This window comes from Mchenga conophoros, linkage group LG23, assembly GCF_057382185.1.
Source record: "Mchenga conophoros isolate Kocher_MC1m ecotype Shallow Benthic linkage group LG23, M_conophoros_male_GT1.1, whole genome shotgun sequence".
Classification (NCBI taxonomy): domain Eukaryota; kingdom Metazoa; phylum Chordata; class Actinopteri; order Cichliformes; family Cichlidae; genus Mchenga; species Mchenga conophoros.
Genome location: NC_140547.1, coordinates 5,031,025 through 5,045,471, shown reverse-complemented (window position 1 = coordinate 5,045,471; position 14,447 = coordinate 5,031,025). Strand labels below are relative to the sequence as shown.

At 41.8% G+C, this 14,447-nt stretch overlaps 2 protein-coding genes across 2 annotated transcripts in view; one reads left to right on the top strand and one right to left on the bottom strand.

Annotated features, from left to right (window-relative positions):
* elavl4 (ELAV like neuron-specific RNA binding protein 4) overlaps positions 1 to 14,373 on the bottom strand; it is a 77,930-nt gene extending 63,557 nt beyond the window's left edge. Inside the window, exons 1-4 of the mRNA XM_085264071.1 lie at positions 14,266 to 14,373; positions 10,391 to 10,533; positions 9,227 to 10,096; positions 8,393 to 8,533 (exon numbers count right to left, since the gene is read on the bottom strand). Of these exons, the coding sequence (XP_085120197.1) occupies positions 8,393 to 8,533; positions 9,227 to 9,274 (189 nt within the window). The 5' untranslated portion in view covers positions 9,275 to 10,096; positions 10,391 to 10,533; positions 14,266 to 14,373. The remainder of the gene's footprint in view (positions 1 to 8,392; positions 8,534 to 9,226; positions 10,097 to 10,390; positions 10,534 to 14,265) is intronic.
* Positions 14,363 to 14,447, top strand: part of agbl4 (AGBL carboxypeptidase 4) — a 351,287-nt gene continuing 351,202 nt past the window's right edge. Inside the window, exon 1 of the mRNA XM_085264070.1 lies at positions 14,363 to 14,446. Coding sequence (XP_085120196.1) covers positions 14,401 to 14,446 — 46 coding nt within the window. The 5' untranslated portion in view covers positions 14,363 to 14,400. The remainder of the gene's footprint in view (position 14,447) is intronic.

Sequence of the window (14,447 nt, the reverse complement as noted above, 5' to 3'; positions counted from 1 at the left end):
TGAGAATCACAGCCTTCAGCTTGCCTATCTCCAGTGACAAAATCAGCATCGCCGGGTCTAGCTGCCAGACAGCTATTAACACGATAACATGTCTGTTTCTGGACAACAATGGGCAGTTTGGACTCTGCTGACTTTTGTTGCTTGGTTTCATTTTTAAGACGAGAAGGTTTACTTTCATGAAGAAATCGTACACACTATTTGGCTGATGCTTGGTAAGTCACAGATGCGCGGTGTGCCTACATCATCAGTCAAATCACCTCTTTTCTTTCTCCTCAAAAGCAGGCCCCACTGGGCTACAGTGCTCTGGCAGTTTAGTAATGGATTACAGCAGCTGGACATAGTCCTACCACAAAACCCGTGTCTATAAGCAGGACAAACAGAATCAACACAATGGCATCTTATTTAAGTGACCAAGGGCACATGATGTTAAATTATTTTGGAAGAAAAGGGATAAATGTACAAGAGTACAAAGTGAACAAATATTACAAATCTCAAACCTGCTGTAAAAATCAAGCACTTATCCTGCGTTCCAATGTAACCAAATCGAAACGAGTTACAGCCCTGTGCTCTGAATGCCTTGTTTCTGATGTTGCTCGTGTAAATTTTCATTTTGAATGATCTTTTTCCTTAGAAAAACTAATGAGTAAATCCCACACTGGCCTGCCATTTACAAATCTGTTAACTCACGGTAACCTGAGACAGAAAGAGGATCCCTCGAATGGCGGATGTTAACTAAATGTACATCACATTAAAGGCTTTTTTTCCCCTCTTTGGTGAAATTGAGCTAATCTAGTTGGTGCTTTCCTCCTACATCCTCTTCTCTCCGTGTCACTGGGCATGATACGCAGTCAGCTTAACCCCTGCCTGTGTCACTCTCCCTCGTAGAAACTCCTTAGATCAGAAATGAATTCTTCACGCTGATCCCGGAACAAGGCTGTGCTGCATTTGTCACAGCCACTTTCTTCAACTTTAACTCAAAGCTGTTTGGTATGGCTGGAGCTTTGCAAGCTGCAGAGATGTGACAGGGGGCTGTTTGAAAGCGCTGTCTCTATCTGAGGGTGTGTGCTTGTTCAGCCACTATGTAAACTCTGCACTCTTACAGTCCTCGTTTGTTGTTTTAATTCAAAATCCCTGCTGTTTTTCTACTTCTTCTTTTTTCTAATGCGTGAAAATATCAGGAAATATATATAAATACACCAAATCTACACATGAATGCATATAAACCGAACCTATTAAGCCAGCACTGTGATCGCCCCTCCCTTTTATATGAAAGAGATGATGGTCATAATGGTCTTTGAGGTTGTAACGGAACACAAATGAGAGATGGCTTGTGTAGGTGCCCAGAAAGGCTTAGCTATGCATTTGCTGTTGAGTCTGGCATGTGTTCTGGCACCGAGAGTGTATTCTCAACAGGACTCTGGTGGATTAGTGTCCATTTGGACAACAGAGTGGTCCACAGCTTGGGGTGACATTCAACTTCAGCAGGCTCTCTCAGTAATCATAAAGTTTCCGCTAGCTGTAGATGTATAGATAATGTAAAGATCCGTATTTGCATATAGTTGAAGTAAAAGATGAGGGGCAATCATTAGGACGCCGAGCTGCACTCTTTCTGTTGATGTTGTGCTCTCTAGTATAAACTGTATGTGTAAAATGAAGCCGTAGTGTGGTGGGTCAGTGGATCATGGGGATTTATTGGTGGGCTCTGGGGCTGTGAGGATGGCAGCCCGTTTTGCGTTTGATCCTGGTCGGGGTACAGCCATGCTCACAGGGCGACCGCTGTGGTCCATCTGGTGGAGGCTTTAATCACAACTCCCCCCACTTACACACACACACCCTACAGCAACACAGAACGCGCAGTGTTTCCCACTTGAGGTTCTTTAATTGCCGCTGCTCACTCTACGAGCATTTTATGTACAATATTTACTTTTTGTCGTTTCTGCAGTCATCTTTCTGCAGAAACGAGTCCCCTTTTTTGTTAGAAACTCTGCGGTGTTTAAAACCTCATCAAAAACCCTACGCTATCAGATCCGCATAATTTACACCACTGTGGCTTTTGATAAGAAATAACCTTTCAGAAATTAGACACATCCACGGTCCTTCGTTGAGCTGGCCATCAGCACTGTGCACCAAAACATGCCCACGCCGCACAAATCCAGCTCTCCAAATGTCACTTCATGCTTAACCGCCCTTTCTCATGCTTGAAGAAAAGCGAGTGGGTAATGCACAAGAAAAACCCCACTGGATTTCAGTTTAAATGCCTACATGCTTAGAGACATGTTTCGGTTATTTTGCGTCGTTGTTGGAGCATTTAGCCGATTAAAGAGAAAAAAGTCATTAGAAGCAAACAGTCAAGAAATTATTTTCCCCTGTGAAAATACCAAGACGTTTATTACAAAAGGCACCAGGCACATTCTGTAGTAAATCTTCGCTTTGTAACATTAAGTCAGGATAAATAAATGTAATTCTGCGAGAAAAGATGTTAAAAGAACGTTTTGAGAGAGCTGGTTTTCAAATGTAATAAGGTACAGATTATTAAAAAAGCAACACCTAATGTAAATATTTTAAAGTCCTGAAAGGAAAGCAACATATAAAATGTATGTTTCCAAAAAGATATAAATATTATATTACAAAAGATTTCTACAGGTTCTAGATAAATCCCCATGATGTTGACAGCATTTCTGCCACTGGTAAATAGTCTGTCCAGTAATATTACCGTCGCTTTCTAATTTTAGAAGGAAAATATTGTTCAATTTCTGGTCCCGAAAGCCGTTCCTGTCCAACGACTTGGCAACCCGCCCTGGTATTCGAGTTTCAGGATAGAGCAATGTGCACTGACTGGCAGCCAAGAGGTGGTGCAAATTCAAACAAGAGAATCGATCAAAAGCAACACTCAAAATTTAAATTCATACTGCCAAATGATCGGAGCCTCCTGAGTAGTAGAGATAACTTGTTGTAAGCCATCCTGCTGTTGAAATTTGGCATGCAAATTTATCACGGTGGCTCTGCTGACCCAAGTTATCAGCGAATATCCCAAATGAAGTAAATTTTGCAATAACATGCAAAAAAACCCAGATTTTATATTCCCCATATAACCCTTTATATCCGCCAGTATGTTTATTAGTAACTGTGATTTAATTGCATAATTTTCCCAGATAGCAATTACATTTATTTTGTAACTCTCTAACATCTACCCAGTTACTTCACAAATAATCATACATATTAAGATTATACAAGAAACACTGCATATGCTATGCTATTAGGGTACATTTATAATTAATGGAGGGTTTAGCAGATAAAGATGCTGCTGCTGTTAGTTGTTAGCCTTACCGCAGACAAAATATATTTGTAGGAGTTTTTTCAGTATAGCTGGATTTTGGTTGCATTTTATGCAAGCTAATCAACGGGGGAAACCCCCCCCCCCCCCATCATTTGTGACAACAGATACTTTGCCTCATCCCCGGCAATTAACGAATCGATAAAAACGTGTTGGCTTTGAAACCATCAATTTTGAGAGAGTAAAAAACAGTGTTGTTCATCAAAATGCCAGCATCTCAAACGCAGACAATCGCTCAAGTATCGGCACCATTTGTCAGCTCAGCATCAACAGGCGTCTGGCTGTCAACAATGAGGCCCATTTCCTCACATCGCCGATCTTAAAATGAGTTCTCACCTACAAAATGGGCAAAAAAAGAGACTATCTAATGTTCTTTTTGTAAAGGGGATTTTGTTTGCATTATAAATTTGTGTCTATTGTAAAGGAGAAGACTGAGCTTAAACCATCTGATGAGATTATCATCAGAGATGGAGGCAGCGCAGTAAAGGTCTTACACTGGCTAATGCGTCTTTTGTCAAGGTTTATAAGGTTGACATATCCGTAGTACATTGACTGTCAGTTTTATAATAAATTCACTAACCCTGAATAATTCAACACACACAGCATAAACTGCTTTTTAAATGGAGAAATATGTTGACCTAAAATTACATTTTAGCCTCTGCCTTGGACTTCACTTCTGAATAGCATCTGAAGAAAGTTTCTATTTTTACATATTTATTGTTTGCAAACAGCAAAACACGAAGAACTCGCAACATTCGGGAACACAATAGCTCTTTCTCTCCAGTTTTGCCTGTCGCATTATTCTTTCTGTATTTATCCTCTTAAGCCAAATGAAATAACAGCAGCTGGATGTGAAAACATTGTCCAAGAGAGGGAACAAATTTGTTTCTGAAATTAAATGTTATATATTGCCAGGCAAAAGGGCAGCCCTGGGATTTTTTTAAATATTTTTTTGGAATTAAGGAAGAAAACTGAACAGCAAGAAGTGAGATTATTTCATTCAGTGTGCTGCACTGCATAAATGTGGCCACAGACGTGACGTAAAATCCGCACTACAATTTACAAGCCCACTACGGAATTATAATCCCCTACAACGTAAACTGTGATAATTGTGATGACTATGACTAAGTTAATCCATGTATTAAAAGGCTTGTGAGTCAGTGTGGGAATAACAGCAGGTTCTGCTTTACTTTCTGGTGGTGGGTGTGACCTTTTTTGTTTACATTTGGATTAGAGGACTACACGCTTCGAAGATGTCTGATCTGAGCCCTACTACTGCCGTTACATAAGTGGAGTCACAGGTGACCTTTGGCTGGGCGTGGACACATGACACTGCAGCGGCCTATTGGTGGGGTACTCTATTGTTTGTGTTTAGTATACAGAGTGGATAAGCATGAAAAAAAGGTGACAGTCAATGACGGTATGCTGCACACATTAACAGGCTTTCGAATGTGCTATGCTGTACAAAATAAAAAAGACTCCAAGAGAGAAAAAAATACAGTAAGGAAAAAAGCAAACAAGAGAAAATACACGTGTGTGTGTGTGTGTGTGTGTGTGTGTGTGTGTGTGTGTGTGTGTGTGTGTGTGTGTGTGTGTGCATGAGCCTGCAGACACCTGCTCCATTCTGCAGTGATGGCTCCCAGCGGGACACAGGCTCAGCTGCTGATCACTAGGCCCTCCCTGCAGCACTGGTGGTCACTATACGTGCATACACACACAACAAATCTGAACCCTGCAGGCCCCCCTTCCATTGCCCCTCTCTGTGCTCCCCGTAACTGACACACCACATGTGCTCATATCAAGTGCAAACATGACATGATGCACACACACACACATGCGCGCACACACATATACGTGTAAGCTCTACAGTTTCTGTTCCTGCGATGTTGCGTGTAAATTCTCTAGCATATTTCCGTCATAATGTGCTTTAGCCCCCCCCCCCTCCTCTTATAGCCCCCTATAGCTAAACAAGCTTGGCTAAAACAAGCACGGCTTCAAACCATATTATTGTGCTACAGTTATAAAGAGAATATTACTGGCCTTCTCGCTTTAGCACCTTTTTCCTTACACTTTTCATTCTCAGCTGCTTGGCAGATAAATTAATGGTTCAAAATATTATAAACCAGCAGCATTTGCTTTTGTCAGATCTCAATGTTAATTAACTGCCATCGTACTTGTTTCGCGATTATTTCGGTCGATTCTTGCTTTTGCACATATCTCCATCTCCGTTTCCCTTCCTGTGAACGTTGTTTTCCCTCTGTGGCGTCGCTCAGTCTGCTGCACCTGTTTGTGCCTCAGTGACAGCAGGGTTGTGGAGCACAAATGAACTAATTTCCTGGATACAGAGAACACTGCAATCAAGTAGAGGGGAAATGCAGTGAGCGGCAGATGGAAGAAGCTAATCATTGTTATGAAATAGAGATGACCTCTAACTATCTGCTGGCTGTTAATATACCGTGGCTACACACGTTTGCCAACAGCTATGGTAGCCCCCTTTCTCTTCTTTGTCCCTCTTTGCTTTTCGTTGCTGCGTTGTTGATGAACGGCTTTAGGCAGCTTCTTTTTTTTTTTTTTTTCAAATGTTGAAACATTAAAGATTGGAGTTGTCAAACAAAGCCTTGTGTCACATAGAGAACAGCAGCTGCCTGCAGTGGGTAATCAGTGGAGCTTTCTACAAATTAACAGCATTCAGCTCTGAAGCACGGTGCACTGCAGGTTTTTAGATGTGGGCTTTTGAAAATTAGATTCCAGTGACTGAAAAATTGAATCATTTACAATTAAGTTTTTCTACACGTTATCTACATTTTACCCCCTTTGCCCAAGGTGGTCAACCAGGTCATTCTAGTGCTGTAAACCGATGTGGTGGGTGTGCTTACTCCGGCGTAAGATTTGCATTTGAGCTTCATTAATTTTATGCTCCTCTGTCTGCTGCGTGTGTTCTAATAGATTCAGAATTTAATTTTTTGGATGCTCTCTTAAACACGTTGTCCTAGAGCTTAAAACGCGAGACGTAAGACTGTGAACATGCGCACACACAGGCAGAAACGTTTAGCACAAACACGCACGTGAATGCTCTAAACAAACTGAAGCTAAACAAGATATTTATCCATTTATCAAAGTAGTAATTTACACCAATAGAAGATCAATCCAGTGTCTTAATTTTAAATTGTAACAATATTAAACTGTTGGATTGATTAAATGACAAAGAATTTTGCTAAATAATGAATTTGCCTCTTTTTAAAGGGTAAAGCAATGTTTGGCTGCCGCTGCACAATTAAAAAGACAAAACAAATAAAAAAGCACCAAGGTAGAGGTTGCTGCTTTTGAGGCTCTACACACCAAAGCCACCAGAATCTTCCAGCACATTCATCTAATGTATGCAAATGATCTTGCTGTGCTTAATGAAGGCACCATTAATCACTTTAACGATGGTCTTTTTTAACCAGGGTAATCATGCGCAGGCATACACGCGCACGTTGTCAAACAAATACACAAGTGTATGCGCCTACCTAGGCGCTTGATCGCTCACACACAGACACACACACAGGGATGTGGCTCATTGCTAGAAACACACTGATGGTGAATGTGCAAAATGCCCAAAAAGAACCATTTTACTAGAAATGAAGCTATTTGTGATGAGGACCCGACTGTCACTCAGTTAATAATAAAAATGTGTTGAATTAAAAAAAATTTTTATGCTGTTTGTAAATTTTAATGCAATGTGCAATTAGTCATCTGCTCATCATGCTCCACCCTGCGACCGACTGGTTATTTCTTTAAAATTCCATCTAATAAGATGCTGATAACAGTCAAAAAATGTTTACATGTCAATCCCATTCACATAATAAACTGAAGTAATTAGTTCCGTTGGTTTCAGGAAAAAATTCATGGTCTGGCAGCTTTATGCAAAGAGCTGATAACACTGTTGTGAGTCTGAACGGGCAGTGGGAAACACATGCTTTGTGCTGTGTATAATAACTAAGCACTGGACAGATGTCTTTGAACTGGCGTAAGAATTCAAAGCAAAAAGGCAAAGTGGAAAAACAGTTTTGAAGCTCAGCTCCTTGCGGACGCATTTCAATGCTTATCCTCGCCGTGTATTTGCATACACTTGACGGAAACCCCTGGATACAGTCAGCAGCATGACAGTGGGTTATGATGGCTTCCGGGAGGCTCTGGGGTGTGGATCTGAGCCAGTTTGAAGGGGAGCCGAACCAATGAAGAGCCCACAGCAGATTAGACACCCACAGCTTCATGTCGCTTTAATGCGGCGAGTCAGGGATTTTCTTACAGCTCTTTTGCCTAAACGCTCAGGGTTTTCTCATGCCCCTTTTTCTCTCTCGTTCCCGTTCCCCTGAAGTAATCGTTTCTATGTAAATTGCAGAGTAATGTTGACTCCGGCGCAAAATATCCCGACTATTTACAGTCTCTCTGCCTCCGCTTGCTAACGTGGCTTTCTCAGACGTTAACTGAAATCTAACTGATTTGACCGGTCTTCTAAAATCACACACGGGCTCCTCAGGGTGTTCAAATGCATTCGTTGAATGTCGAGGTTGTCGTAAAAAGTCTGGAATTTTAACAGCTGCGCTTGTGGCCCTCTTTTTAATTTACTACACATCAATTAATTCATCGTCAGGCAGTAAGCAGATAAATGAATATTTTAGATTCCTAACAACATTGACAAAATTCAACAAACAGGAAATATATTACACTCACAAATGCACACATACACACATGCACGCACACACAAACACCTCAAATTCCCTTGATAACAGTCTGACTGGCAGAGGCTAAAGACAGAGTAGGCGTCCATAATTGAACAAACATAACAATGTAAATATTTACTAATACTATCCATTGGGGATACAGGCAGAATTCCACAATTGATTTGCTCTCTTTCTGCCCTTTTGTTCTTTTCCTCAACACACACACACACACACAATTATCACACACACTTACTACTACCACTACCATCGCTTCTCCCTGATTCACTTCTTGTTCCTATGCCATCATTCATTAAAAGGATGGAGATAAATATTGGTCTGTCTATCCTCTTACCAGGGGTGACCTGTAGCCCATCTGGGCTGGCGATGACAGGAGATCCCTGGGAAATAGCGGCGAGTGCGTCTCAGGGACGGAGCCCACGCCACTGGCTGCTAGTCCCGAGAGCTGCCCGTACCTCGCCATCATCTTGAGATGCTGCTCACAGAACACACACACTCATACAGAGACACGGGAGGAGAAGGGAGGACAGAGACAGAAACAGGGGGGGGGGGGGGGGGATAAAAAAGAGAGAGAGAGAATAGGTGTGAGAGAAAGGGAAGGAGAGCAGATAACAGCAGGTAGGAAGGACGATGGTAAAGGACAGAAGAGGGAGTGTGGGGGGTGGGGGACATGAAGAAAGAGGGAGGCAGAGGGGCATTACAGAACCCTTTGCTTTCACACAAATGCACGTGTGAGCATACGCACAGCCATACGCACTCGCGCTAACAGACATACCGTAGGCGCACATGAAGGCACACAAGCAATTTTAGCCCCAGGTGGACAATTTCACAAGCAAGCCTATGTTTGATGGGTTTAAAGGCTACCTTAGTTTTGTTACAATAGGAGGATATAAAGTCTAGACACTGGCTCGCCATTTATTATTACAAGGCGGGATGAGTGAGGGTGAGAAGCGTTGCGGTCCCCTTTTCTGCACCAAGCATCGTGCTGGGAAATATAATAAACAGCTGCTGTTATCAATCATCCCCTCTGTCTTCTAGCTACGAGCATATAGAAGTGTAAAGACTCGCGCACACACACTGACATACGATAACACACATGACAGAATGGTTGGCAGCAGACACACACAGGTGAGGTGCGGAGGGAATAAGCAAATCCAAATGTCTTTACCTCATTGCTCAACAAAGCAGCGTTGAGTGTTCGGCTTATTTCGAACATGTTCAGATTCGGTGCTTTTTTTTTTTCGTTCTGTCCTTTTATTTTCAGATTTTCTTCAGTTTTTTTGTTGTTGTTGTTGTTGTTGTTGTTTTTGCTCCTACCTCCTCTTTTTTTTTCTACAGTTGGGAGTCAGTCCCAGGAACACAAAAAAAGAAAGAAAGAAAAAAATCAAATCAATTTAAAAAGAGGGGGATAAAAAAATCCTCTTTAATTTTCTGATTCTGGAGTTGTGATATTTCAGTCCTCTAGTTTTTGTCTCTTTCTCCCCTGTCTGCTGATGCACTTCTGCTCGTTGTGGCTGTAGTGGTGGCGTTTGTGTCCAGGGTCTCCGCACACGTCTAAGCAGTCAATATGCTGTCTTTTAAAATCTCCCCAGAGTCAGCACATTAAAACAAGCAGTCAGGCAGTCGGTGGGTCGGTGGGTCGGGCTGGCGGGCTGGCTGGCTCCCTTATCTGTCCCCCGCACACTGGCTCACACAATACGCTCCGATCCTCACACTGCTCACTAACAGATTAGCCTGTCCCAAAACATTGCACTTAGTTTAAACTCCCCTCCCTTTTTTCTCTCTCTCTCTCTTTCTCGCTCTCTCTGTGTATCGCTCCCTCTGGCTCTCTCCTATGCTCTCGCTCTATCTCTCTCACTCCATCTCTCTCTCATCCCCCATTGCTCATGCACTGAGGCAGCTACAGTTCTCCGTGCTACCACAAGGTGGGAAGACTGTTCTAGCAGCAGCGACACCATCGCCGCCACATCCCTTCCTCTCCGTGCCACTCCTATCTTTCCTTTCATATTATCCTCTTCTCTCCTCTTTTTGGGTGTGTCTATAACACACAGATGCAGATTGTAAAGGAACATTTATACTTAGACTGGCTCTCGCTTCATCGTCAGATCGAACATTCAACCGGCATTAACTAATATTCTAGGAAGTGCGAAAACTCATATTGTTTGGGTCTAATTATGATGTAGATTACATTTGAAAAAGGGCTATCAAGGCTTTCCGGAAAGAAGGAAGCATTTAGTGCTTTCTTTCATGTGGCTAAAAAATAAAGTAATGGAATGTAGTCAAATCTGCACCTTCTGAGGAGGAACCACAAGGGAGTGGAAATTAAGGGTACCTCTTATTAATATCTACCAGCGATGGAAAAAGTGAGGGTTGAGCAGATGCAAGCCTCAAGGTCAGGCAGTTGTCCTTTTCCTCAGCAGGGTGTGGCACAGAGATGACGAAGCAGCTAGTCACAGACATGGCAGGAGATCCGAACTATGGAAGAGAAAAGCAAAATAAATAAATATTAAGGGGATGTGAGCCAAGAATATGAGTCACTAGATCCTTGAACTCAGTCAACAATACATAAAAAAAATACCACACCTGCATCTGATGTGGTAAACATGCAATTTGTGCTTATTTCTGAGAAACTAACAGAAAAAAAAGTAGCTTATGAGGGTGACGGTTTTAAAGTAAATGGGCTCGTCGTCGTCTGCGCTAATCAAATCTTAGCTTCATGAGTGTGGCACAGCATTTATTCCCAGTGCTTTAAATGTGCTTTTTGCTGTCTTGGATCAGAGCAGGGAGAGCGGCCAGTTAATAGCAGCCTATTGACACTGAACCATCTGTTTAGGTGGATGCTGTCCAGCACAGTGGAGAGAGGGAGGAACAGACAGAGAAAGTGTCAGATAAAGGGAGAGGAGTGGGTGATGATGAATGGATGATAGAAGGGGTAATGGTAAGGTGTAAAGCAGTGTGTTAGCAAATTGCTACTTTTAACCAATGTTTATGTCAACAGGGGAGGGAAATATATGTAGAGAGACTCACACTCACATCAAGGATGCGGCACGTAATATTGTTTACATGTTTTAAATTAGCACATTTTCCTTTTCTTTAAAAGAAAATTGCTCGCTGTAGCAAGTTAAGTGATGGTGTCATTAACAGCATTACTATGTTATGGCACTGTTGCGCCGTCTTGGCTCCAATTCCACTTATTTTATTTATTTTTTCCTTAGAAAAGGACTGCTAGCCGCATCCCTGTTCCGTAAAGCCGCGGTCTCTGGGGATGGCTGGTCCGGCACAGCCCTGGGGGGAGCTGTCAGTTGAATCATTCAGAGTGAGAGCTGATTCCTCAGTCAGCTGCCTCTCAAGCCTTCCTCTCTGACCCAGCCTCACTCCCCTGAGCCCCCTGATTGCTGTCACCATAGTGATTCTCTATGTACTGCCGGATGGTCTCTACTTCCCTACTAAGCCCTCCGCACCCGGCCTCACACAACTGCCCATCTCCAACTCTGAGCCTCTTGTGCCCTGTGTTTTTTATTTTTGCATGACTTGTTTCTTCATCGATGATGGACTATATGCGTGGATGTCCTCAGCTGGCTGGAGTAAAAAGGATTTCCCTGTAGTTGCTGGAATACAAATGTAGAAAAACACAGATTTCGTCCTCTTGAATACACATATGCCGGGATAAAAAAAAAAACCTCACAGAAATTCTTTGTGTCAGTGTTTTTTTTGTGGCACAAAGCTACAAATGCTGACTCATTTGATCAGTTTGCGATTCAGAAGAAAGACTATCTTTCTGAAAGAATGAAAAAATATATTTTTTGTATATTTTTTCCACTGATTTAAATGATGAGGTGTGTAATCCAGTCACTACCAAGCCACACTAACCATGACAGGACTGTCTACATGTGAAGCACGATCGTATGTTCAGAGGGGTCAAATATATTTTTATAGGCGTGTGAAAATACACTGTCATGAGAGATAATTAAAATTTGAGAGTCAACATGTGTGGAACCTCTCTTTTGTGTTATTCTGGTTTCGGTGATCCACTGAGCAGACACCAGTAAGTAGAAGTAAAGCACACATGCAACTTGGGGAGAAAGAAAGATTTCAACTTCTTCAGGCATTTTTTAAGAGGACACACTATTGTTGAATGTAAAGCTTTAAAAGAAGAGGAAAGCCATAAAAAGATTTCATGCACCTTTTCGTTCTCCTGTAATATCGCTAATGTGCATAGGCATTTAAATGATAAAACAAGTTTTATGTCCTGTCCTAACTTTCACTGCAGGATACCATTATTTCACAGGTACTGTTATAATGTCAGGTAAGTTTTTGGAATAAAATTTTGTCTTTCACAAACTGATGTGAGTTTCAGCCATGAGATGTAGTTACACCGAGTATCCATAGCCAGGATCTTATGGAACATCCGAACACTCCCATGCAGCCTCTCTATTTGATAAGAGCTGAGAAACAAGGGAACATGTAGCGTGTCTAATTCATTCTTCTCATGCTCCATAATTTAATTTCAATCTCTCTCTTGAAAATGAATGATTGTACCACCGTACAGCTCTTTAATTGGCATAGTGTTAAAGGAATGACATGGCATGGCGGACAGCTATTCAATTTTCAATTTTAACAAAATATTACACAGGAGCCCAGTATTCTCTTCCTGTCATCTGAGAAATAATCAGTCCGACCTATCTACTCAGTGGCCTGTTGATGCTCGACATCAAATACAGATCACACATGCACATGGGGAAAAAAAACCCATTGCCCTCTCTCTTGTCTTATTCATTTAGTCCTGTTACACACAGCTTATAACCTGAAAATTTGCAGCAGCCTGTATGCTCTTGCTCCAGGAGTTGTGCCGCTGCTCATTTGATGTACTTAATCAGGTGCAGCCTTTGTAATGGGAAAGGAATAGGGCCAGGCTTGATTGGCCTTGATGACATCTCTGCTCCAATTGTCTAGAAAATCTCCAGCTTTAATCAATCTGCAGGATAATTCAGAATCTCTGGCTGCTGCTTGCATTGATTGGCTTTTTCTCTGAAAATACCTTCAAAATGAGGTTTATTTCAGGTATGACTGCAATAAAACTGAGGAGGGTGCAGTATACAGATTACTATTTAATTTGCAATGGGAGTCTTGTCTAGTTTACTGATTCCTGTAGAATGTAAATGTCGCCAGTGTACATTGTTGGTGTACTTGTATGGCTTGTGCATGGGGCAACACCACAGGGCTTTGCAGTGGGTGATAAAAACTGCCAAATTCTAACCATCTATTGGCATCCAGCTAGGAAGCATCAGTGAACAGCTTAACGGACACTTTAGAAAGAATACTCACTACAGCCATAGCCTGTACATCATCCTGAAAAGCAGGACAAACTTATCCAGTGCCATGAATCCAACATAAAACTAGGTTTTTAAAAAATATTTATTTATTTATTCTTTTGAATGTATATTTGTGTGTGTGTGTGTGTGTGTGTGTGTGTGTGTGTGTGTTAGAAGAAGAATTACAAGATATCAAATCTTGAACCATAAAGGTTTTCCACCATTTTATTTAATTACTCTTAGCCTTGATGTTAATTCAGTATACGTTTGAAATGCATGTGTAATAAGAAGGAAGGCTTACTCCCGAAGTTTTCCAGGGACTTCGACCTTCTGGGTGACACCAGTTGTGTCTTATTTACACTCCTCTGGCTCCTCTTAAACTTTAGAGTTCAGTTTAAGATATTAGTGACCACTTTCAGAGCTCCTCATGGTCAGATGCCTCCCTAGATTAGTAAACTACTTCATCCAAACTTCATATAGTAGATCAGCTGATTAATACTTGTTGGCTATACCTAGATCCAGGTGCTGGAGATTGTGCTTTTCATGGTGTGCTTCCAAGTTCCAATGGATTTAAGATCGGTCGACCCTGCTGATAACTTTAAAAAGAAGCTTTGGACCCACCTGTGCATGTTTGGTTTTATCCATGTATTTTAGTTTATATTGTAAAACACTTTGCGTATACAGTCCTTCTCAAGAACAAAAGTCACAAACTTCACTTCCTTTCTTACTAACTTGAAATTCTGTGAGTGACCTTTTCAGAGTTGCAGTTTTTTGTTTGTCCTGAACCAACCATGCTTTGATAAATCACAGCTTACTTTCAATATTTAATATTTAATATTTAATGATTTTTGTAACCACTAAACAAACATAATCAAACACCGGGTTTATTACTTACTCATTGCCCGGGAGAACCGATTTCTTGGGTGTCTTCTGTGCAGCGGCTCCCTGATGAAGGTTGCAGCGCCTCTCCTGCTTCCTTTTGCTCCGTTGCCGTGGTAACTCCCAGAGAGCGTCGGCTGCTTTGTAGCAGATGGAGAGGAAGATGGAGGAGAACACTGTTAGCGATGTCGACGCTGG